A 25,397-nucleotide genomic window follows, 5' to 3' on the forward strand; every position below is an offset into this window, starting at 1 on the left:
TCCCCAAGTGAATAAACAAACTAAATGTTGTGTCTCAAATCGCATACTTTTGTACTAACACTAGCAGTTTTACTGCTATTGCATTTTACAGTTAGTGTTAAAACTCTTAAACCTACTGAAAGGTCTGCTTTGACACGCAGTCTTCTGAATTTCCTAGATTAGTCAATATTTTGAATGTATGTTAAGGGTTTTCGATTAGAGATGCAGATGATGACTGCAGAAAGATTTAAAGAGACACTACAGGGGTGTTTTGGCTCTGACATGCTGTCTAGTGGACGGCACTTTTAATCCTCCAGATGTATATAAGATACGCAAGCGAAAATGTGAACAATGCCGCTTGTGTAGCAGCTGCGTTGCACGTACGCGTGGTGAAGGTGAAGTATGTTTCGCGCCTTTAGGGGCTCTCTCTTTTTCCGTTTAGTTGCCATTTTGTTGTTTTCAGCTCTCCGTGTGCTTTTTGGCTTTTATGGAGTTATGTGGGCTAAATGTAAATCAACTGTGCCGTGAATGCACTTCTTAATTTACTGGAGTGTTATACTCGTAAAAGAGTTTGACAGCTTTTTTTTTTTTTTTCTTTTTCTTTCCTTTAAATACTGTGCATGTTGCTGTATTTGGCTCAGAATGTATTTACATGCACATTTTTGCATTTTTGCAGCTACAGTTGAACTACACTATATGGTCAAAAGTATGTGGACACCTAACAATAAACACTCATATGTGGTTCTTCCCCAAACTGCTGCCACAAAGTTGGAAGCACACAATTGTATAGATTGTCTTTGTGTGCTGTAGCTTTACAATTTCCCTTCACTGGAACTTTTTTTTTTTTTTTTTTTTTTTTTTTAACACACACATTTAGTGGTACGTATTCACTGATGAGCACATGCTAGTGGCAGTGTGTGCAGTTCTCCTTTAAAATAACACCTGTTATTTTAAACGTAGTCAAACCCTATCTACTTAAGACTCCATTGAAAATGCCTGCTAGTGAAAGGTTTAAATCTGGTTAAACCAAGATGTAATTATAAAGTGACCAGGCTCAGAGTGTGATTAGTGTAAGAAACATTCTGGGGAAAGGGAAAGATTAAGTCTTTTCCCATAGACACACGCTGCTCTTCTCCTGCTTTGTGTTGCAGTAAGCTAATCTCGTAGCCCTTGACCTTGGTGTTTTAGAGACACTTGAGTATATTCAGCTTGGCAGATCTCTCCCTTATTTCTACAGTCAGCACTGAATAACAGTGTCAAAGCATCTTTCTGCCCAAAATTGGTCATCTCTGTGTGCCTGAGGGGATCTGGCTGAAAACAGACCTCTCCACGTCTGCTTCTCATTTGGTGTCACAATGCGCTTCCAGGTTTTTATCATGAGGGGAAGAAAAAAACAACTTTTCAGCTAATATATTTTATATGGAATTGATGATGAACTTCCAGAAAACTTTTAGATCTCAGGGACACAGTTTGAGGCTTTATTAACCCCAAACATGCATGAAGGGCTGGCTGATGAGCCAGAGCGATTACAATTCACAGAGGTTTTTGACCTCTTACTATGGCGAAATGGGATGCTCCTGAAAATTACACCTTTCTGATTGTCAACATGAATGAAATTTTGTCCTGTAGCACGGCCAATTCACTGATGGGACATGAAAGACACGTGTTTTTTTTTTTTTTTACACCCCATCATAGCTTCAAACTGTGGAGGGTGAAAGCCAACATGCGCTTCCTCCAAAACATCTGAAGCCGCCAGCTAGATCTTTTCAAACTGATGCTGCATCACAAGGCAACGTAACGCACTCGGAGGAAATCGCTGTGATTGACAGGAGAGAGAGTATGCCCCTCCCACCCAGAGAGCACAGCTAATTTTTCTCTCTTTTTTCCTGATAAATGATGATAAAGTGAACATTTTTCTTTTGCCACACCGGAAAGATCCATTTTTTTTGTTTCTGGTTTGTTTTAGTTCTTGCTCTCGCTGACTTTAACTACATGAACTTCGCCCTGTAAATCATTAGCCTAAGTCATGTGAGCCAGTTGAAAAAATGGGCAGGACTGTGATGCCTTTTTTTTTTTTTTTTTTTTTTTTTTGTTTTGTGGAGCTGGTAAGTATCGGTGCCGAGACACTTTTGCCTCACCGTTTTCTTACTGTTGCTTGGCTCTGGAAAAAAAAAATACTTTCTCGTCTACTGATATACCATAGGGATTTTGTGGTAAAATTTCTCTGAGTTCAGATCAGGACTGGATCGGAGAAACCATGATCAGGGTTGAACATTTTGAGCATCCAGACAGCCACACTGCAGTACGGTCAGCATTAGCATTCCTGTGTGCTGTTAATAAAAATAAAGCTGGTTACTGAAGAGCTTTACATCGCTCTTACATCCTGTTAGGAACCGAATTCATGCCTTTACTGCTGAATGCGTTTGGAAATGATCGTAGAGGTGTTCATGTGGTTATCAGTGTAATTCCCATTGAAAGCTATTTAATGGCTGTACATCTGTAAGGATTGTCTTCATGTTGCTGTTTTTCTAAATAAATGTTTTCCATTGCTGTGTGTGTGTGTGTGTGTGTGTGTGTGTGTGTGTGTAGAACGTGATCCCAGCCGAGGTGTCCTTAGTGTGTGTGGTGAAACCAGATGAATTCTGGGATAAGAAGGTCACCCATTTCTGCTTCTGGAAGGAGAAGGACAGGCTTGGCTTTGAGGTAGGTGCACTCTCTCTCTCTCTCTCTCTCTCTCTCTCTCTTTTCCCCTCCCTCCTTCACTCACTCTCTCCGTCTCCCTCTCTTTCCTTCTTTCACGCTCTCGTTGTCCCTCTGTCCCTCCTTCGCTCTCTGTTTCTTCCTCTCTCCCTCCTTCGTGCTCTCTTTCTCATTCTCTCCATCCTTTCTCTTTTTACTCTCTCTCTCTGTCTCTCCCCACCCCCTGCATTATTCCTTACTCTTCTTATGCTTGTTTTTTTGTTTGAACAAAAGTTACTTGGTCCTGTTGGAGAGAGGGCTTGTCCTCAGTGCATTTCTTAGGATTTTTGTCTTTTGTCTAAAATGAAAAGAATGGAAATATTATCTTTTTATCTTTTGTTAATACTTGGCTTTTGACGCACAAGTCACCCAGTGTCAGTGCTGTTGCCGAGCCGTTTTAGCAAATCACTTTTTTCACAAACCATTACATAATAAGATGTGGGAGTTTCATAAAACACAGTATACGAATAATGAGGATTTTATCTTTTCGTTTAAGAAGAGGATCAGCTCGAAGAAATGATGACAGTAAATCTGCTGTCATATTAGTTTAGTTTCTTTTTCAGCAACCTTTATACCGTTTCTGTGTTTCAAAGGCAGTCTGTTTTTGCACTTCCAGTATAATGTGATTATCTCAGCTCAGAGCGTTGGGTAATAACAATACCAAATGGATATTTTATTTCTTTTTTTTTACGTTAATATTTGCCAAAAGATGCAGGAGTATAAGAAGACATGCTGTTTTTTTTTTTTTTTGTTTGTTTGTTTTTTTTTTTTTTTTTTTTTTTGTAACCTGATATTAATAACCTGATGATTTGCTTAAGTTCCTACTTCTCCATTATGTTTTTTTTTTACATCAGTTTTACATCAGTTTATCCGATACCAGTCCAGTGTTTCAGTATCATTGGGTCAAAGATTTGCGTCAAAATTTTGACACAAACTGGTCATGTCTTTACGTCAGCACTAGAGCAACTTAAAATTAGGCCTTGTTCATGAAGCACCAGTCTCCTGAGTGCTGCTGATGAAGTTCACCTCTCTAAGACGTCCAGTATAGAGGAGTGTAGTTAAGGATCCGCACTCGATGAGTCATTTTTCTACACGGCACTGAATGTGGTTGTATAATATCAGACGGCGCCGCAGGTACAGTCAGAGGCACCCTGGGGCTTCCTGCTTTATAACGAGGTAATTTCCTCCTCTGACTGACTGTAATGAACCATAATGAAGAAATGAAATCAGGCAAAGGGCCGAGACCCAATTATTCCTTGTTGCTGTTCATAAACAAGTCGTGTAATTGCCTCCAGTCTAATGGCTGCCTTTAAAAGTTTTCTTCACACTGTTTAGATGAACGTGTTTGTGTGTGTGTTTGTGTGTGTGTTTGTGTGTGTGTGTGTGTGTGTGTGTGTGTGTGTGTGTGTGGCCTTGTAACGCAGTGATCTGTGTAACTGAGCTGGGCTCGAGCACTCGGCTCTCACTCATTAAGAGATGTGATTGTGGTCATGGCACAAGGTGTGAGGTTGGTTGTTATGCAGGAAGTTATTAACCTTTCATTATTTCTTTTCCCCTGAAATGACCATCTCTTTCATCAATAACTTACTTTAGTGGCAAACTCTCCTTTAAGCTGAATAACTTTGTTTGCAGGCAGTGATTAGGTAGGAATAAAAGTTCAAAGTTTCACACACAGACCCTAAAATATCTAGATAAAAATCAGTTAGTTAGCCAGCCTGGAGCTATAGAGGCTTATTTACTGTAGTCTTAAATATCAATCATCCAATATTTTAAATCTGTTTGTAGTGTTAGCTTTGTTTTGAAACTAAAAAAAAACTCTCCAGTTAATTATTCATGAAAATTGTGCATTTGTAATTGGGGATGTACTGAAAATCTGGCAGCTGAAAATGATCAAAAGCAGCCTTTTTTTTCTGCCAAAAGAGAGAAAAAAAGGCTGAAAGTTTTGCCAGGAAATAATTAGTCTTTAACGAAGTGTCAGTTCTAACACTTTACAAACAATTTTAACGTTAATGAAAACTCGTTTGATTAAAATGTGTTAAAATGCAGTTTGTTTTCTTTTTCTTTCCCCACTGTTTTACCTGTCAGCTCAGTTTTCTCCTCATGAAATCACTGACTTCATCAAGAATCCAACTTTTCCCCCTAATAACTTGTAGCCTATTTGTTCAGGCGCCCTAGTGGAGTAGACGCCAACGTCTACGGTCTGACTATTGTGCAAAAATAGCTTTCAAATAACGAAGAGAGTGATGATATCAGTAAAAGCTTCATGTTATCTTTCAATGTAATACGTTATCTATCTGAATATGAAATCTGAGCTTTTTCTGTCTCATTGTTGTGGAGCACTGAGTAACAGACATGTCAGGACTTGTTTAAAGCCTGCTGGAACTCCTGACGTAATGTGGCCGGGTATTCAGGACAGCACAACACAAAAACATTTTACCATCAAAAACTTGTGTTCCAACAAGGCAACAATAAAATACAGCTGACGAGTAGAAACAACGGTTATGTAACAGCGTAGTTTGTTGAGTAAGATGAAACGTTTAAACCATGATCTATTTTGGTACATGATAAATGTCTGTCCTTTAATTTAAGCGAGTAGTCATTGGTGTGCAGTGCTTAATTTTGGGACATTGAATTAGTTTTAAAAAAAAAAAAGGAAAGGAAAGAAAAGAAAAAAATAAAACAGGAAATTGCCTGAACAAATAATTAATATTTAAAATCCCCTAAACTACCTAACTTTTTCCCCTTGCAGTTTTTAAATGATGTTTCATCGATCCAAAAAAAGAAAGAACTGTTAGCGTTTTTTCTTGGTAGCACTCTAGGAGTCCCAGTGCATTGTGTATTTTTTACTTTTTCTATTCTAATAAAATCAATTAAAATCAATCATGGCGTGTGATAACGTATGTGACTGAAATCATGTTAGTTAGAAAAGAGAAAAATCCCAACACGTGTACAGTGTATTAGATCCATCAGTGCTGACACACAGAGGAAGCGTATATGTGCGTAAACATGATGTACAGGTGGATGGTGGACTCGGGCTTGAGCTCTCCTGTCAGTCATGCACAGTGAGGAAAGATGACTCATTTGTCTTCCTGTTTGACTCCTCCGCTTTCTGTCTGAGCATGAACAAATAATGTCACAATGTCCTTCCAGAAGAGTCACATCCTCATATCTGACATACAAACGCTTTTGTATGTGTGTTGGAGTTGCCATTTAATTTGAGCTCCACCTGTTTCGGGAAATAATATGGGCCAGCGCTCCCCTCTGGGCTGTTTTCCTCCCTTCCGGCCGTTCTGCTGAAGCAGATGGTGCCGTCTGGGCTGGAATGGAGGTCGCTGTACTGATTGCAGTGAGCGAGGTGACCTGATTGGGGATAGTCGAGGGAACACTTGGTGCCAGCACTCATGAGTGACCTACACGCTGAATGGAGAGGTTTACCGCAGCTGATGACAGACGTACAGCACAAGGACCTTCCTGTATTCAACAATCCCCTAAAAAGCCAACAAATCCTCATTTGGCATCAATGTAGAAACATACGGATATGAGAGCCACTCTCTCTCTCTCTCTCTCTCTCTCTCTTTTTCACTCTTCTCTGTGCCACTCGGCTCCCAGAAGATCAGTTATTCTAGCTTTGCACATTTTTGTGCTAATTGCATGTTCTTTTCTCCCCCACCAGCTTAAGAAGTAGCCCAATGACTTCCACAACAGCTGGCTCTTACCCAGAATACTATGCTGCTGCTGGCCGGGTAGTTTTATAGCAGGAGGTGGAGTGCTTTAAGTAGCTTATTTTACTGCCAGAAGTTAAGAGCCTATGATTTCCTCAGCTTTCAGGCAGATTAACTTTTCTCTCGTGTAAATATAGATATTTGAATTTTAACTGCTGTGAGAAAAGAGTTGCTCTTTTCTCTTTTAAAGGATGTACATGTGCACAATTATCCTGCACATATATTTTCAGAAATCAACCAATCAGACTGGAAAAGTTTGTGGACACCTTACTATCACACCCGTATGTGCTTGTTGAACATCCCGTTCCAGATTTAGTCCCCCATTGCTGTTATAATAAGCTCCACTCTTCTGGGAAGGCTTTCCACTAGATTTTGGAGTGTGGTTGTGGGGATTTGTGTTCATTCAGCCATAAGAGCATTAGTGAGGTCAGGCACTGATGTTGGTGAGGAGGTCTGGGGTTCAGTCGGTGTTCCAGTTCATCCCAAAGGTGTTCAGTGGGGTTGAGGTCAGGGCTCTGTGCAGGACACTCGAGTTCTTCCACTCCAACCTTAACACACCATGTCTTCATGGAGCTCGATTTGTGCACAGGGACATTGTCATGCTGGAACAAGTTTGGGCCTCTTAGTTCCAGTGAAGGGAAATTGTAATACTACAGCATATAAAGACACCCTATACAGTTGTGTGCTCCCAGTTTTGTGGCACCAGGTTGGGGCAGAACTGTTGGGGGCATGAGGAAGAAACCTTGAGAGGAACCAGACTCAAAATGGTATCAAAATACCAAAATTCATCCCAAGGGTGTTCAGTCTGGTTGAGGTCAGGACTTTTGTCTATATAACCATACATAATATATGAACAAGAGTATGTGGACACCTGACCATCACTCCCAGATGTGGTTCTTCCCCAAACTGTTGCCACAAAATTGGAAGCATACAATTGTACAGAATGTCTCTATATGCTGTAGCTTTACAGTTTCCCTTCAATGGAACTAAGAGGCCCCTGTACACCTTTGGGATGAACTGGAACACCGACTGTGCCCCAGGCCTCCTCACCCAACATCAGTGCCTGAATGAACACAGATCCCCACAGCTACACTGTAAATTCTAGTGGAAAGCCTTTTCAGAAGAGTGGAGGTTATTATAACAGCAAAGGGGACTAAATCTGGGATGAGATGTTCAGCAAGTACGTGTATGTGTGATGGTCAGGTGTCCACAAACGTTTGGTCATATAGTGTATGTGTAGTGAAATACACTTACCATGTCACATTACAGAAATAACATGCATTATGATTACTGTTTAACCTTGTTTTTAATAGCACTGATTATACTGATGCCTTTAATTTGTTCTACTAAACCCAAGATCTTTACAGTGTCTAATGATGACTGACATTGCTGGTATAAACTATGTGTAATTACGCAAAACGACAGACTGTTACAGCTACATTTAATAACACTGCACCAAAATACCAATGGGTTTACGTTTCTGCTTAGCGGTGTGTACAGAGAAACCGCATGCAGCAACAACTCCAGACTCCAAATCTGATGTTGCTGACTGCTCCAAAACCGAAGGGAACTCCCTGGTACTATTGAGATGCCAAACTAAGTTGCCAAGTTATTTTTAATTGGTATATAGAAAGGCCAGGACTTTTTTTTTTTTTAAACCACAGTGATGGCTAGCATATGTGCAAAGTGAAAGCTTAATTGGTAGAGGATTTAAGACATATATCTTATGGTAAATCGTCAAGGTCATTTGAAATATGGGCTGAAAATGAAATGTCACAATTCAGCAATAACTTGATTTAACAGGATTTTGCAATGGAACAGGGAGCAATCTGTTTGCATTTAGTTTCTCACTCACTCTCTCATTTTCGTCTGGAGCCAAACCATGTACAGTCAGAACTAATTTTCCACTAGAGCAAAATGACTGCCTTCCAGTTAGTGGATTCCTCTAGTTTCTGTGCAGCTGAAATAAAGCGCATTAGTGCGTTCACTTGCACTAGTTAATGAGTTTATGATTTGTCTGCCTCCGCTGTGTCGGTGTGGACTTTAATCACAGTGCATGATTTTGCACTCCGGCAGCCCTTTTTAATAAACGGTGCTAATGAAACATTAAAGTCACGCCACTTCACAGAGCAGTAATTTGAATAAAAGGGCATTGTGTCTTTCTTAAATGCCGGATCAATTATGTAAATTAGGATCGAAAAAACTTCTACGAATCATTACAGCCCTTTTTTGGCAGTGTCTATCAAATGTACCTGACCTGTGCGTGGACAGATTATTCCCAAGTCTTCTTTGGATGCGTGCTTGGGGTCTTTGCTTCCAGCTGTGTTCAGGGTCAGAGTATTCGTTGGTATAAGGAGGAAGAATAAAAGAATTTGGACAAGCAGAACATCACAAGAACATCCTATTCATTAAGTTTCTCTCTGTCCTTCTTACTCATTCAAGCCTAAAGTGTGTGCAGTGACCGAGGGAGAGATGAGAGCTCACAAAGGAGATCGATCTGTGTTTCTGAGCTTCACACGCACACACACACACTATGGTGTTTGTCTTACGAGATGCTATGCTTATTTAGAGATCTCGCTCTCCTCTCTGATGCCTTTGATATAAATTCGTGAAATAAGGTGTGCGGTGTTGTTCAATGTCAGAACACTCTCAGAAGCAACCAAAGTCAAAGTATGTTTCTGCAAAGATAAATAAGGAATAAAACACTTCGGGGCATGCTGTCACAGAAAAATAATCAGAAAAATATTTTTGCGCAAAGATAGCAAAGTTCATTTTACTATAACAGCATGTCCTGATTTTTTATTTCTCTTTCTCTTTCTTCTTTTCTTTTCCCCCCTTATACCACTGCAAATTGCCAGTGATTCAAATTTTTCGTTTATTAACGAAGGACACTTTTTTAAATCTGTTTATAGTTACATTTAACCTTATGTAATGTCCATGAAACAAGTTAGCTTTGATTGTAATTAACAGTTGTTCCCTCCACAGATTATTATTTTTTTCCCCCCTTCTTTCTCTCTTAATAAGTAGTTAATAAGACTAAAATTGTAGCTTGTTACCGAGACACAGCAAAGCCATCTGTCTCTAAGATTTTCCCGTCATGGAAAAGCTAACTTTACACAAAGTGCTGACACTGGAGACACATTCCAACAATGTCTCCTCACAGAAAACTTCACCATATCAACATAGAATATGCGCATTAGTATAGACCTGTGATTGATCTTTTAGCTGGAACTGTTTATTGTCTGAGCTGCTGTTATAGAAAAGTAATCAGCAAGCAGAATGGAGAATTCAACAGCGCTGTGGTGTAACGTAAAATAACACTGAGCGGATGTGGAGTTGTCTTCAGCTAAGTTTTCTAAATGAAGCTCTGCTGTTGACTCAGCTGAGCATCTGAAAAGTCATCCAAACATCATCCCCCCTTACACTCTCTGACAAACACACGCACACAGACAGCTGCACAAGGTTTTTACGACGTTTTACACACATTACGTGTGTCATTGTTTGCTCCTTTACCAGCTCTGTGTTTAGATTGGATCACACGTACGTGTGTGCTAAATTAATAAATGTACAACAGGCCCATTCAGCTCCTCTGGGTCAAAGCCAATATGTTTGTTCTCCGTTTTTCCTTCAGTGCATTTCGTATGCGAGTAATGAGCGTCAGTGATATTTACCGCAGTCATCTGATTCCGACTCAGCGGACGCCTGTCTCACCTGCTGTCTCTGCCTCCTCTGCCTTTAAATACCAGATCAATTATTCATGCATGATTAACCTTGGCTGACATTTTTGTCAATGTCGTTATTATTTTTCTGCATTAGTGGTGTCAGATCACGACACTGTTCACCTGCAGCAACCAGTTTTCTATCTCTGACATTTTATGAATGCAAAAGAGTTAATAACAGGTAATGACATTTCAGATATGATTACAGCTCAAATGTTTTTTTTTGTTTTTTTTTTTTTTTATGTTGTGATTTTTTTTTTGTTTTTTTTTTTGAGCAAAGACAACCAGTTTGTTTGTATGCCAGATGATTTAATGTCAGTTTCTCTCAATCCATTTGTGAGATGATCTGACTGAGCAGATTTATGTGTGTGTGTGTGTGTGTGTTTTGTAGGTGATCCTGGTCTCGGCTAATAAGCTCACACGCTACATCGAGCCTTGCCAGCTGACTGATGAGTTTGGAGGGAGTCTGCAGTATGACCACATGGACTGGCTCAACAAGAGGCTGGTCAGTAACTAACTCAACTCATTTAACTCATTTATAAACTTGTGCACAGATTGTGGCATGGATTGAGTTACAGTGTAAATTCTTTATGGTAAATGATTTACCTTAGAGGATGGCGTTTGTAAAACCCTGCCAAGGATCACAGCACTGCAAATTTCTCCTATTCCAACACTTTTCGTTTATCTTATCATGCAACAGAAAACCGTGCAGTCATGAGTTTGAGAATCCTGGTTTAAGGCCAAAGCTTAAAGCATACGGTGCCTTGCATATTCATCCTCCTTCAACGTGTCCACATTCTGTAGTGTTACAACACGGTCCACATTTGGCTGTAATTACAGCTGCAACTCTTCTGGTGTATGTCTCTATCAGCTTTGCCCATCTGGATCCTGATATTTTGCCCATTCTCTTTGGCAACATTGCTCAACCTCTGTTAGATTAGATGGAGACTGTTGGTTAACAGCATGTCATGCCACAGATTCTCAATCAGATTGAGGCAGTTCTAACACGTTCTGGGTCTTTGTTTTGAAGCTCTCCACTGTAGCTTTGGCAGTATGCTTAGGGTTGTTGTCCTGTTAGAAAGTGAACCACTAACAGGCCATAGTCTCAACTCTTTGCAGAATGGAATGGGTTTTCTTCTACGATTGCCATGTATTGGACTCCAACCCTGACCGGTTTCCCAGACCCTGCTGATAAAAGGCATCCAGACAACATGATGCTACCACCACCATGCTTCATTATGGGGATGGCATCATCAGGCTTGATTAGTTGTGTTGGGTTTTCTACCAAATGTAGTGCTTTGTGCCAAGGCCAGAAATTTCAATTTTGATCTCGTTTAAAAAGCATTTGTCACCAACATGGGATTTCGTATGGCCTTTTTTTTCACCACTGCTCTTCCATAAAGACTAGCTTTTCAATATTATGGGCTATTTTGTGTAGAATCACGGTATAGAATCTCAGTTAAATCCTTTTCAGTCCCAAGCTGCAGCACTACAAAATATGAGAGATTTTTGTTGGCTAATTTTCCACTGTGCACTTTTCATAATTCTGTGTTTTATCCAGGTGTTTGAAAAATTCACCAAGGAGTCCACGTCCCTGTTGGACGAGCTCGCCATCATTAATGAAAACGAAAAGACCAGTCAGCCAGATAAGTCCAGGTAATCGATGTCACTGGTACAGTCTGATACACTCCTGTTTCAGTCTTAGTGCTTTCTCTCTCGCTTTTATTAAACCAATTTAAGCATTCATGAATTCCTCTGCTCTCAGGTTACTCAAGTGATTTAGTGCTATCTGCTGGCCTCGCAGCGGGAGCTAGTGAATACACACTGATAATGAGAATGAGGAAAAGTAACACTTCATATAGGGAGTCAGGTGATATTCTGTACAGTTCATAATGGACTTGGTGATAGTTTCATATGCCTGCTCATAACAGTGCTGTCGGTGGAGTCATGAAAGCTCATGTAATGACTAACTGCACCACTCAAACTAGTGTCAGAATGTATTACTACTCTAAAGTAGAATAATGTAGCTGTTGCTCTAGCTAATCTACTTGTACGCCTCTTTCGAATGCCGCTTTAAAATGATTAAATAGTCAGCATTTTAATAAAGACACAGTTTAGCAGGGATAACAAATATTTTGCGGAGTAACACACGTGGAGGAAGGTGCTTTCCACTCCCTTCCGCATGCATGAGCTCACTAGTGTCGCTGTGATTGGCATGAGCGAGCGAGAGTGTATGCCAGTTCCCCCCAACCAGAGAACACATCTAGCTTTACCCGCATGGCTCCAGAAAAATATTTTTATAAAACGCAAACTGCAGTTTGTTCAATGAAATGACATACATTATCATTCCCAGAGTTTATTTGTTTGTTTGTTTGTTTGTTTATTTATTTAAAGTTTACAGTTTTATGATAGACATGCTACTCCAACAGTTATGGTAACTGGTTGCACAGTGTGGGTGATTAACAGTACATGAACAATACTGTTAGTTTGGGCCTAATATCTTAAATTCCCTACCAAGTGCTAAGTGAAATTAGTATTTTTAGCAGCACTGACTGGAGAAACAAACACTGTTTGTGAGGACAGTTAGACAGTTTGAACGTTTTGACTTCTATATGCGGATTAACAGTTTAAAGCCCTATTCAGATTGGATTAGTTTATCCGGGGCATGTTTTTTTTCACGTCTCCTCAGTGATATAAAATCTTGCATCTGGACAGCAATAAAGTGACCACATGAGGAATGAGGTTCTAGTGGGTTGTATTTTCTATGAACCTGGATGTTTCTTTCGTATAGTCATGTGATCACGCTCCGTTCAAAACATGGTGTCCAGGCGGTCAAAGAGGCACTGGAGGAGAGAAGAGACGCTGGCTTTTATTTCACTTTGGGGCAAACCAAAGATTCAGCAACATTCTGCAAATACAAGAAAACAATGAATACAAGCAAGTTGCAGCAGTCAAGCATCCTTTTTTCCAGCACGAGGCAATATCTGCATAGAAAATCACAGACGTGTATCCAGAATAGAGTTTTGCGAAAAACCGTAGATAATTCGGCCTGTAATTTTCTTAGAGGAGGACCGAGAAAAACACCGATCTGGCCGATCTGGATGGAAATAAAGTCACAGAGGAGCTCCTGTAAAATAGGAAATTACCCCAGGACCCCATGTAAATTTAATCCTGTCCAAACAGGGCTTGAGACATCCAAAGTTTAGGTAGTGTGTCTTGCTGTGGAGTCTTACTGTATGTTATTGTCTGGAAAATATGACCATCATTTTCTTCCAAAAAAGCTAAAGTTACACAGTAATTCATCCCTGTGGTTAGATGCATCAGAGTAGAATTATTGCCCCAGCCAAAAGAGTCCCCATTTTGTGTTTATTTTTATGCATGTGAAACCGTCATTATGTAAAAGCAGCGCTGTTTATCTGCTGATCTTGAACCACACCAGGGATGTCAGGACTCTGGTCAGACATGGAGACATTCTGTTGCACCAAATGTTTAAAAAAAAAAAAAAACACTAATAAAACTATGCATTTTCCTTCCCCCATAGGCCTTCAGAGTGTAACGTCCTGCCATCGTTTGACCCAGAAACTGTCCTCCAAACCGGTATGCCTAACTTTCTGTTCACGCATGCACTGCAACATGAATATAAAGAACCATCACATTGGGGAAAAAAGTCAGCTAGATATTATATCATATGATATTATAATTTGGGGGAAATACTAGATTTATAACCTTCTTCCTGGATAGTATTACTCTTTTCCATGCATTTGGCGCTTGTTCAAGTCACAATCCTGTCAGAGTCTGAATAATAATAACATTTCTGGTAAGCGTTACCGTGGCAGGATGTGAAAAACCAGCTTTTTTAGTGTGGAATTTTTAACCAGCGTGTGGTTTCCAGAGCCGCAGCACACACCCTAGGCTGTTTTCCCCCATAAGTGCAGCGTAGAGAAGTGAATGGACAAGTGTTAATGCAACTCTTCTCTTGTGCCTGAGCTCGAGTTGCTGAAAGAAGCACTGTCGCAACACACACACACACACACACACAAACACACACACACGCGGCTAAACAATGCCATTGTCAGCTCAGATGACTCACACCGAGTGAGCAAAGGCCGAGTGCAGAATTCAGATCCTTCATTTGCTTTGTTTACGTTCTGAGAGCACAAGTGGATTCGTTACGCTTCCCGTCTTAGTGGCTTTTAACGATTTTTTTTAGTTACTGTGAAGGAAATGCTGATAGACTGATGTTTTCTGTGTGAATAGATGAACACAGTCTTACTCATTCTGCTGAAGTGCTTCTTTTCATTGCACTTGACAATCAGGAATGTTTACTCATCCTTTTCTCTATTCTCCTTTTCTTCCTAAATGGCTTCAGATTCCACCTGTTTCATATTTTGTGTCCTTTGGTTTCTCTGTAATTTCCCTCATCCCTTTTTTTTCTTTTCTTTTCTTTTCTAATTTCCTTTTTTCCTTATTTGGTCCTTCCTCACATCCTTATTTATTAATCTTTTTCCCCTCTCTCTCTCAGGTCATGAGTTGCTGTCGGAGCTGCAGCAGAGGAGGTTTAATGGCTCAGAGGGCGGAGGTGGTGGTGGTGGAGGTGGAGGAGGAACGGCCTGGTCTCCGATGGACGATGAGCTCCTGGCTCAACCGCAGGTCATGAAGCTGCTCGACTCTCTGCGCGAGCAGTACACAAAGTACCAGGAAGTGTGTCGCCAGCGCAGCCGCCGCTCGCAGCTCGACCAGATCCACACCAAGGTCATGCAGGTAACGTTCACCGTTCCAGTGTTTCATCGTTCTAATCCTCCCCTGTGCAGAGCAGAACTGGGTTTGATACTACAGCAGATGTTTCCTCTTTGGACTCCTAGTGAGTTTGATCTTCACACCCACTGTATCTCAGTGTACTCACTGTGTCATAGGACAGTACACCATATGTAGGATGGGATGTCCTGGCAGAAAGCATGTGGGTGTTTCTCATTTGCATATTTATGTATATTCATGAAATGTTCTTTGTTGGGTTCCATCTTTCTGTTGGCTTCTAACTTTTGTTTATAAAGACAAGGACACTTTAATAGAAGCACCCGTACACTTGTTCATTCATGCCGGGCGACTTTTTTTTTTTCTTTCTCTCTTCTTCCCTAATCTTAGTCTTAGTTTGGGTGATCCTGTGCCCAGTGTAGCCTCAGTTTCTTGCTCTTCTTCTTGCCTGAGCTGATGTGGTCTTCTGCTCACCATGGTTGTAAAGAGTGATTATTTGAGTTATCCTAGCCTTCCTGTCAGTTCGAACCAGTCTGGCCATTCTGGTTTGCTGCAGAAGTCATGATGGCTCACGTTTGGATGGTTCACTCGATCCGTGCTTTAGTCTGTCCAGCTACACTATATGGGTAAAAGTATGTGGACACCTGACCATCACACCCATATGTGGTTCTTCCCCAAACTGTTGCTACAAAACTGGGAGCACACAATTGTATAGAATGTCTTTGTATACTGTAGCATTAGAGATTCCCTTCACTGGAACTAAGAGGCCCAAACCTGTTCCAGCATGACGATGCCCCTGTGCACAAAACAAGGTTCATGAAAACATGGTTTGAGAAGGTTGGAGTGGAAGAACTTGAGTGTCCTGCACAGAGCCCTGACCTCAACCCCACTGAACACCTTTGGGACGAACTGGAACACCGACTGAACCCCAGACCTCCTCACCAACATCAGTGTCTGACCTCACTAATGCTCTTGTATCTGAATGAACACAAATCCCCACAACCACACTGTAGATTCTAGTGGAAAGCTTCCCAGAAGAGTGGAGGTTAATATAACAGCAAAAGGGGAACTGAATCTGAAATGGGATGTTCAACAAGCACATATGGGTGTGATGGTCAGGTGTCCACAAACCTTTGGCCATAAAGCGTATCTTACCTTCTTATCCTTATAGTCCTGCACAAAGAGATCACTTTCTACAGTTTCAGCTTTCTTGCCAATTCTGCAGTCCTTTATTAGCATCACTGTACCATGGCATTGCTTTATGAAACTTTAAATCCAACTTTTGTTATCTATTCTAATGCTATGTTGAGCTTCTTGATGTTAGCATTGAACATCACTAAAAAATTGTGCGCTTTTTTTACGACTGCATTGTGTATTTCTGCAAAGATAATCGTTCAGTGCTGATCTCTTTCCGGAATGGTCATAAATCATCCTCCCACACATGATCAGTTTACTTAAGGGAGAATTGCTGGTGGCTGCTTGAGGAAATAGCTGTATTAATCACACTGAATTATCATTTCATCGGAGAGCCAGCATGTTTAACGGAGTGTAGCCCACAACAGCTCCAGCCCTAAGTCAGACCCAGTCCAAGTATTGCTCTGTTTTCATCGGCTGGGTTGAGTTCAGGGGAATAATACATCTTCGGTGATATTGGAGAAGGGAATTGAACTGCAGCTTTGCAAATATTAACATGTCAACATGGGCTTTTATTGAGCTGCTTTTTGGAGCTAGCCAAGGTTACACTCAAATGCAGCTCAGAGAAGGCAAATCATACAAGCGTAACAATAGGCGTGTGCTCATATTAAATTTTCATATTAAGTTGAATTAATTGCCTAAGGGATATTTTATGAAAAAATGAAGAGCGCACATAGACATGTACACTTGGTACTTGATTTATCTGCTCTGATGGAAATTGTATTTTCACACAGAGCAGTGTCTTATGGCTCGGCCTTGAGTCATAGGAATTATTTCGTTTTTGGTTTGGTCTTCATTCCTGTTTCAGTTGTTGTTGATGCTACAGTACATCACACAGCTGTCTGAGCAGGAAATATGAGTTCAGGTGTTACAGCATTAACGCTTGAATGTCTCCTTTACCAAACCTTCATCTTAGTTTACAGTATAATGCTATTAAGCTTAAAGATACATTTTCTATACCATGCAGCTCTGACGAGTTTCGCAGGTTCATATTAATTAATGCGCTCGTTTGAATACGTTATCATTTCTATAGTAACTGCTCGTTTACATGGACTTGTGGTAAGGTGGACATTCCACATAAGCTCTAAATATGTTTAATAATTAATGGATGAAAATGTTGTGTTATTTAACAAAGGAAAAATGTCTAGTCATTGAGCTTGTGAAATTCTCTGTAAAGGGATGGTCAGCATTTTGGGAAGGAGTCTTCAGTGTCGGAGTCAGAGGTAAGCCTGTAACTTTAAGTTTTTCAACAGGGTACGTTGCACTTTGCAGTTTCTCGATAGCAACTAGCTGCCTTTTTATTTAATCTTATTAAATTCTAGAGAAAGTGAGGGAATGAATGTTTATAGCTTCTGTAATGTCATCACTTGAGCTAACTTTACAATTACATTAAACATACAATTACATTAAACATACAATTACATTTACAATAAACATAACTATAAATGGATAAAAATGTACAAGCTGTGGTTCTTTAATAAATGGGGAAAAAAAATTGAGTCTGTAAATTGCTGTGGTGTAAGAGGAATTAAGCAATCAGCTTCCCATTCGCTTTGGGCCACATCACACCACCCCGTCACTGATTATTTTCCTATAATACCACACCCCCAAGTGTTTTATTCCTTATCTATATAATGAAGTATCAACATTTGTGTCTCTGATGATCACATATACACTATATACATGACGTGGATAGAGGTTAGGTGAAATGTTGCTTTAAGAGCTCTTTCAAAGCACTGTTGTCCTAATTAAATGGAACGTCTCCTGCCATGCTGATCAAGGTGTGTGTGTGTGTGTGTGTGTGTGTGTGTGTGTGTGTGTGTGTGTGTGTGTGTGTGTGTGTGTGTGTGTGTGCGCGCGCGCGCGTGTGGCTAGCTTTAATAAATTAGCCCACTCGCTATCCTGTGTGAAGAATCGCCTCGCGAGCAGAACAGCACCGCTCCTGATCCACTTGTTCACAGATCCATTAGCGTCTCTTCACTCAGCAGATTCACCACAGCAGTCTGCTTACTCTACATGCCCTAATTCATTTAATAGCAGGAGGGAATTAAATTTGTCTACTTGACTGTAATTCTCTTAAGAAATCACAGATGTGAGTTACCGTACATACCGGAGATTCTCACGAGAAACGGCTTTTAATTAACTCACCCGCGTCAGCACTAAAAACTGTTTATTTAAAGTTGATCCTGTTTTCATTCTCAGGCTACATATTACATACGGATTCTTCTGAGACTAGAGGCATGTCCAGATCTTGTTTAAGTGGCAGTCGGGTAGCTAATTTAAATCCCAAAGCATGTCAGTCAGAGCCAATCGCGTATCCCTTCACTTCGCTTCCTGGTGGAGGTCTGTGCAGCAGGCAAATGCTGGAGTGACACACTGCTGCGCTAAAAACATTTCAGCAGCTTATTATTTATTCACAGTTGATCTGCTTTTCATTCAGAGAAGACTGTGATGGCTGTAATTATCCGCTCTCCTGAGGAATGCACTCGCTTACTTGTGACTTTAACATTTAATTTTAGTAGCAGATGGATATCCATTTTAACTCCCAGATGATGTCAGCCAGAGCCGGTCTAATTTGATCAAATCGTGTTGGGGTTTCTGCAGTAGCTGCAGGGTGTTTGTGTGGAACTGGTGCGCTATTTATACATAAATGAATAATAATATGACATTAACTAAGTTATGTTATATGTTATGTTATGTAGTGTTGTATTCCGTCACGTGAATATGGAACCCGTTGTGTCCGTGTGTGAAGGAGGATTCGAGAGACAGGCTTACGTTAACAGAGCTTACTGTTTTGTCTTTTTAATTTGAACTCTTCCGTTTATTTTTACCAAGCACTTTTCCCATCTAATGAAATGCAAATAAAGTAGTCAGTTTGTGGCTTTGCCTCATTCAGGTTTTACGTGTGTCCATCTCTATGGCTAAAGACGTCTACTAAAAGTAGGCTACTGGTAATAACACACTGGTGAGAACAATCACTTGTTGCCTGCCGGTTCAACCTGCCTCCTGCCTCAGTCCGCAGCCGACGCTCGACCACGCCTCCTCTGCCACGTAGTACTACAACATTGCATGCAAAAAAAACCCATATGACAATTTACCTTGTTTATAAAGTTGGATATGATTTAATTTATTCACAAGTCATTTACTGGATAAATTGCACAAGAGGTAAAAAAAAAACAATTAGTTTCTTAAAAACAATTTGTATCCTATGTTAAATAGGCTAAACCAAGCTAAAAATTCCCATCAGATTTACACAAGTTTCGGATTCTCTTGGTACTCACGTGCACACATTAATAAATGCCAGTGAACTTGTACAAATTATGAATTCTGAAGTGTACACGAGTTTACATTTAGTGTAAAAGTATCTGTGTGTGTGTGGGTCTATCTATCTATCTGATGCGCAAAACTCCATAAAACAAAAGGGGAAAAAAAGCCTGGAAAAGTGCAGAGGTATTGAACTCTGATCTAAAATCTATCACTAACAACAATTATTCAGCAGCCACTGCACATGAGAAGGGCTAAATCAGGAGAAATGAGTTGAAAAGAAAGAGGGTTGACGTGAATCTGTCTGTCTGCTCTCGGGGGAAGCCAGAGCATGACGAGGCTTTTGAAAGTTGACGAGCATATTGGTGCCATAATTGGCGAAACCTCAATCTCGGAAACACCAGATGTTCTCGGGATAGTGACATGCCACAAGAGGCACAAAACCGATTGTCACACTCCATATGTAATGCAGAAGGTAACGCTTTAAAACTCATCCACGTGTATGTTTTAAATGTTTACATCTATAGAACTCTATCTACACGGTACGCAAGTGATCACAGACACCAAGAACATCACACTGGGAGCACTTCATTCATCAGCTGTTTAAACTTGATATGATCCGTATATATAATTAAATCCTGGCAATTATATGATTTGAAGCTGATCAATCGAGGTTCGTGGTTAGTGAGTCTCCTTATATGTAAATTTGCACAAACTCAGGAGGGATCACAGGAAACGAACGTTTTTCCACACTGCATTTTCATGACTGTCACATTTCCTCGTATTTCTTATCCACCTTGATAACCAAGGCTTATTGTTTTTAGAAACATTTCCCTGGGTGGTTTTATGTGAATGATGAAGGAGCATTCACTACACAATGCCCCAATCCTGCCCAGAGTTTTATAGAGCTTGTTCAATGTTGATACATTCTCAACTCCAGAACGATTTAAAGTCATGCTAAACGTTATAAAGCACGTTTAGGATTTAGACCCAGAGGAATGTACGTGACCTTTGACAAAGAAGTCACAATGACAGGAAAGCCAAAACTAACTTTCTTCAGACCTTACGTGGGTCTGAGTTATTCAAAACTGATTGAAAATTCATGTTGTGTCCTTTTAGCAGATTGTAATAAGAGCTTTTATTTGGTATGTAGCTGTATATCTTTTTTTTTTTTTCCCTAATGTGTTACTTATGACTTACTAAGCGTTACTTGGCTCCTTGATGATGCAAAGCAAGCAGAACATTTTTACCGTGAGAAAGAAGCAGGGTGTAAAGTTAGCTGTGTGCTTTCATATTTATTTGATCTGGTTTTCCTGGTTAGGATAAAGTTGCAGGTGCTTCTGTTTCTGTTCACGATGTGTTATGGAAGGAATAATACAACGACAGACCGTGCTGTTATACGGAAATAATCGAAGCCGGGGTGGTGTGATGCAGCACGACATGAAGCGGAGTGCCGCTTCCGCCCCGAAGTGTGTTATTTTTGCATAATTGCACGGTCTGGTGTGTGTTATTAAAGCAGCCACTGCACATGAGAAGGGCTAAATCAGGAGGAATGAGTTGAAAAGAAAGAGGTTTGACGTGAATCTGTCTGTCTGCTCTCGGGGGAAGCCAGAGCATGACGAGGCTTTTGAAAGTTGATGAGCATATTGGTGCCATAATTGGCGAAACCTCAATCTCGGAAACACCAGATGTTCTCGGGATAGTGACATGCCACAAGAGGCACAAAACCGATTGTCACACTCCATATGTGATGCAGAAGGTAACGCTTTAAAACTCATCCACGTGTATGTTTTAAATGTTTTCATCTATAGAACGCTATCTACACGGTACGCAAGTGATCACAGACACCAAGAACATCACACTGGGAACACTTCATTCATCAGCTGTTTAAACCTGATATGATCCGTATATATAATTAAATCCTGGCAATTATATGATTTGAAGCTGATCAATCGAGGTTCGTGGTTAGTGAGTCTCCTTATATGCAAATTTACACAAACTCAGGAGGGATCACAGGAAACGAACGTTTTTCCACACTGCATTTTCATGACTGTCACATTTCCTCGTATTTCGTATCCACCTTGATAACCAAGGCTTATTGTTTTTAGAAACATTTCCCTGGGTGGTTTTATGTGAATGATGAAGGAGCATTCACTACACAATGCCCCAATCCTGCCCAGAGTTTTATAGAGCTTGTTCAATGTTGATACATTCTCAACTCCAGAACGATTTAAAGTCATGCTAAACGTTATAAAGCACGTTTAGGATTTAGACCCAGAGGAATGTACGTGACCTTTGACAAAGAAGTCACAATGACAGGAAAGCCAAAACTAACTTTCTTCAGACCTTACGTGGGTCTGAGTTATTCAAAACTGATTGAAAATTCATGTTGTGTCCTTTTAGCAGATTGTAATAAGAGCTTTTATTTGGTATGTAGCTGTATATCTTTTTTTTTTTTCCCCTAATGTGTTACTTATGACTTACTAAGCGTTACTTGGCTCCTTGATGATGCAAAGCAAGCAGAACATTTTTACCGTGAGAAAGAAGCAGGGTGTAAAGTTAGCTGTGTGCTTTCATATTTATTTGATCTGGTTTTCCTGGTTAGGATAAAGTTGCAGGTGCTTCTGTTTCTGTTCACGATGTGTTATGGAAGGAATAATACAACGACAGACCGTGCTGTTATACGGAAATAATCGAAGCCGGGGTGGTGTGATGCAGCACGACATGAAGCGGAGTGCCGCTTCCGCCCCGAAGTGTGTTATTTTTGCATAATTGCACGGTCTGGTGTGTGTTATTAAAGCAGCCACTGCACATGAGAAGGGCTAAATCAGGAGGAATGAGTTGAAAAGAAAGAGGTTTGACGTGAATCTGTCTGTCTGCTCTCGGGGGAAGCCAGAGCATGACGAGGCTTTTGAAAGTTGATGAGCATATTGGTGCCATAATTGGCGAAACCTCAATCTCGGAAACACCAGATGTTCTCGGGATAGTGACATGCCACAAGAGGCACAAAACCGATTGTCACACTCCATATGTAATGCAGAAGGTAACGCTTTAAAACTCATCCACGTGTATGTTTTAAATGTTTTCATCTATAGAACGCTATCTACACGGTACGCAAGTGATCACAGACACCAAGAACATCACACTGGGAACACTTCATTCATCAGCTGTTTAAACCTGATATGATCCGTATATATAATTAAATCCTGCCAATTATATGATTTGAAGCTGATCAATCGAGGTTCGTGGTTAGTGAGTCTCCTTATATGCAAATTTACACAAACTCAGGAGGGATCACAGGAAACGAACGTTTTTCCACACTGCATTTTCATGACTGTCACATTTCCTCGTATTTCGTATCCACCTTGATAACCAAGGCTTATTGTTTTTATGGTTTTTACTTGAAACCAGAAAACAAAGCACTGACACTCGAGCCTCCTCATCTACTAACCAAAAACTTTCACCAAATCAACGATTATACGTTTACTTTGTTGTACAACACGTTTTAAAAAAAATGTTTATTAGTCTTAGATTATGTGACGTGTCCACCGTACAAGTCCCTGTGTGTGAGCTGTTACTATAGAAACAATAACATATTAGAATGAGCACATGAATATTAGCCTATCATTCATGAAGTACTGTCTGAATCTGACCAGACAGATTCGAGAATTCAACCACGCTGTGGTATAAATGGAATCAATACTTCCTGCAAATGATTGATTATATATAGATATATAGATTTTTTTTTTTTCTATCCAATCCAAGCATAGAGTTGAGAGAACCAAGGCTTATGGATCATCTTTAACACCTTAACAGCGTCCCTCTGACAGCCCTGGCATTTGAATTCTGTCTTCCTCTCGCTGCTTCAGAAGCTTATTCACTGAGACATCACTGCTCCTGTCATTGTTCGACAGTTAGCTGGTAAAGTGTAGGGTTATTGTGTAGGCACATTACATGAGTCACTGTGAGGCCCTCAGCGGTATTGTGACACTGCTTTTTTGTTGTCATTATGTGTGTGTGTGTGTGTGTGTGTGTGTGTGTGTGTGTAGGTGGTGAACTGGCTGGAGGGTCCTGGCACAGAGCAGCTCCGCACTCAGTGGGGAATCGGAGACTCGATCCGGGCGTCACAGGCCCTACAGCTCAAACACGAGGAGATTGAGAGCCAGCACAGCGTAAGCACACAGCCATTTTACCCTCACACTAACACTTACCTCCTAAATGCCACTTACACTGATCACACACACACACACACACACACACACACACACACACAGAGAAAGCCTCAGGTGTCTGCTTCCACATGAGTGGCCCAAAAGTCTGATTATAAAACGGTTACCGTTCTAAAATCTTATTGGCTGAGCCGTGTTCGGCGGATTATAGTACGCACGCCAGTGACCTCATCAGTTTAATTCTGTATTAATGCTCCAGGTTTGAAACCAATAGAAACGCTACACTTAAGCCTAATACAATACCCTAATCTTTGTCTGTTATGTTGCTTAGCAGCTAAAGCTTACCGTTAACAGACTTCATTGCATGACGTAAGAATTGTTTTACTGCGATTATTATTAATAATAAATTAAACAATTTATTGAATGCTGGGGGTTTTTTCCGCGCCGTATTAAAAGTACCTCTCACATTGTCCGTAAGAACACCCTTACCTGTGATAGTCACTGTAATGTACCCCTTCTCATGGCTTTTTACTTTAGCATACTACTATCATTCATTAAATACTAATTAAAAAAATTGCATATTTTTTAACTATTATTTGTTATTATTATTTTAACTTGAGATTGTTTCTAGTTTGAGTAATTCGCCTGTGAACCTAAAACATATCTAAATAATATCCTCTTAGGTACTGTTCCCTCAAAATATGATGTAACTCCACTTTAATAGGAGCACCTGTTCATGCATGCAGTTATCCATTTAGCCAATCGCATGGCAGCAGTGCATAAAATTATGCAGATGCAGGTCAAGAGCTTCCACTAATGTTCACATCAAACCTCAGAATGAGGGAAAAAGCATGATCACATTGACTACGACCGTGGCATGGTTGGTTGTGCCAGATGGACTGGTTCAAGTGTTTCAGAAACTTCACACACACAATGATCTTTAGAGTTTATACAGAATGGTGCGAAAAACAAAAAGTGAGCAACAGTTCTGTGGGCGGAAACACCTTGTTCATGAGAGAGTCGAGTCAACTTTATTTATAAAGCACATTTAAAACACCTCAAGGGCTGCCAAAGTGCTGTACAATAGAATTAATAACTTAACAAATAATTATACAGGCATAACACCGAATAGCATTACCTAACACAATAAAACAAGATAAAAGCTAATAAACACACAGAGCGAGAGAGTGGACTAATAAAATAAGGTTAAAAGACAATAAAACACAGAACAAAAAATAAGCAGAACAAATTTGTTCTAAAATTGTAAATAGACTAAAATAAAAGAAGAGAACTAAAATGTAAACTTACTGGCACTACACAATGGACTGATAGCACCTCAAAAAAAAGCTTGAGAGAATAAAAATGTTTTGAAGTTGGATTTAAAAATCTCCATCGAGCTGGAGGTTTTAGTACAAAAAAAAGGAGGCTATTCCGTAGCCGAGGAGCAGAAAAGCCCCGGTCACCCTTATGCCTTAAACGAGACCGAGGAACAGTTAGAAGTAGCTGACCAGAGGACCATTCTGGAGGAGAACTGTGGGCAAACAAGGTCTAAGATATAGCTCAGGGCCAGCCCATGAAGGGCATTAAAAACAAATAATATAATCTCATACTGGATTGTAAATTCGATGGGTAGCTGTTGGAGGGAAGCCAGGACTGGGGAAATGCTCTCCCTTTTCCTCGTTCAGTCAAGAGCCTGGCAGCAGCATTCTGAACCTGCTGCAAACGAGCGAGAGAGGACTGACTAAACTCCCATATAAAGGGAGTTGCAATAGTCGAGATGAGAAGAGATAAAAGCGTGCATCAGTACCTCCAGATCTTTAAAGGAAAGGATCCCTTTGAATTTAGTGATCATTCTGAGC

At 40.4% G+C, this 25,397-nt stretch overlaps 1 protein-coding gene across 1 annotated transcript in view; it reads left to right on the plus strand.

Moving 5' to 3' along the window:
• sestd1 (SEC14 and spectrin domains 1) overlaps window positions 1-25,397 on the plus strand; it is a 54,860-nt gene that overhangs the window by 12,765 nt on the left and 16,698 nt on the right. The window contains exons 6-11 of the mRNA XM_034304696.2: window positions 2,569-2,682; window positions 10,551-10,664; window positions 11,721-11,815; window positions 13,701-13,756; window positions 14,682-14,920; window positions 23,419-23,541. Coding sequence (XP_034160587.1) covers window positions 2,569-2,682; window positions 10,551-10,664; window positions 11,721-11,815; window positions 13,701-13,756; window positions 14,682-14,920; window positions 23,419-23,541 — 741 coding nt within the window. The remainder of the gene's footprint in view (window positions 1-2,568; window positions 2,683-10,550; window positions 10,665-11,720; window positions 11,816-13,700; window positions 13,757-14,681; window positions 14,921-23,418; window positions 23,542-25,397) is intronic.

Source organism: Pangasianodon hypophthalmus, chromosome 5 (assembly GCF_027358585.1).
Source record: "Pangasianodon hypophthalmus isolate fPanHyp1 chromosome 5, fPanHyp1.pri, whole genome shotgun sequence".
NCBI lineage: Eukaryota > Metazoa > Chordata > Actinopteri > Siluriformes > Pangasiidae > Pangasianodon > Pangasianodon hypophthalmus.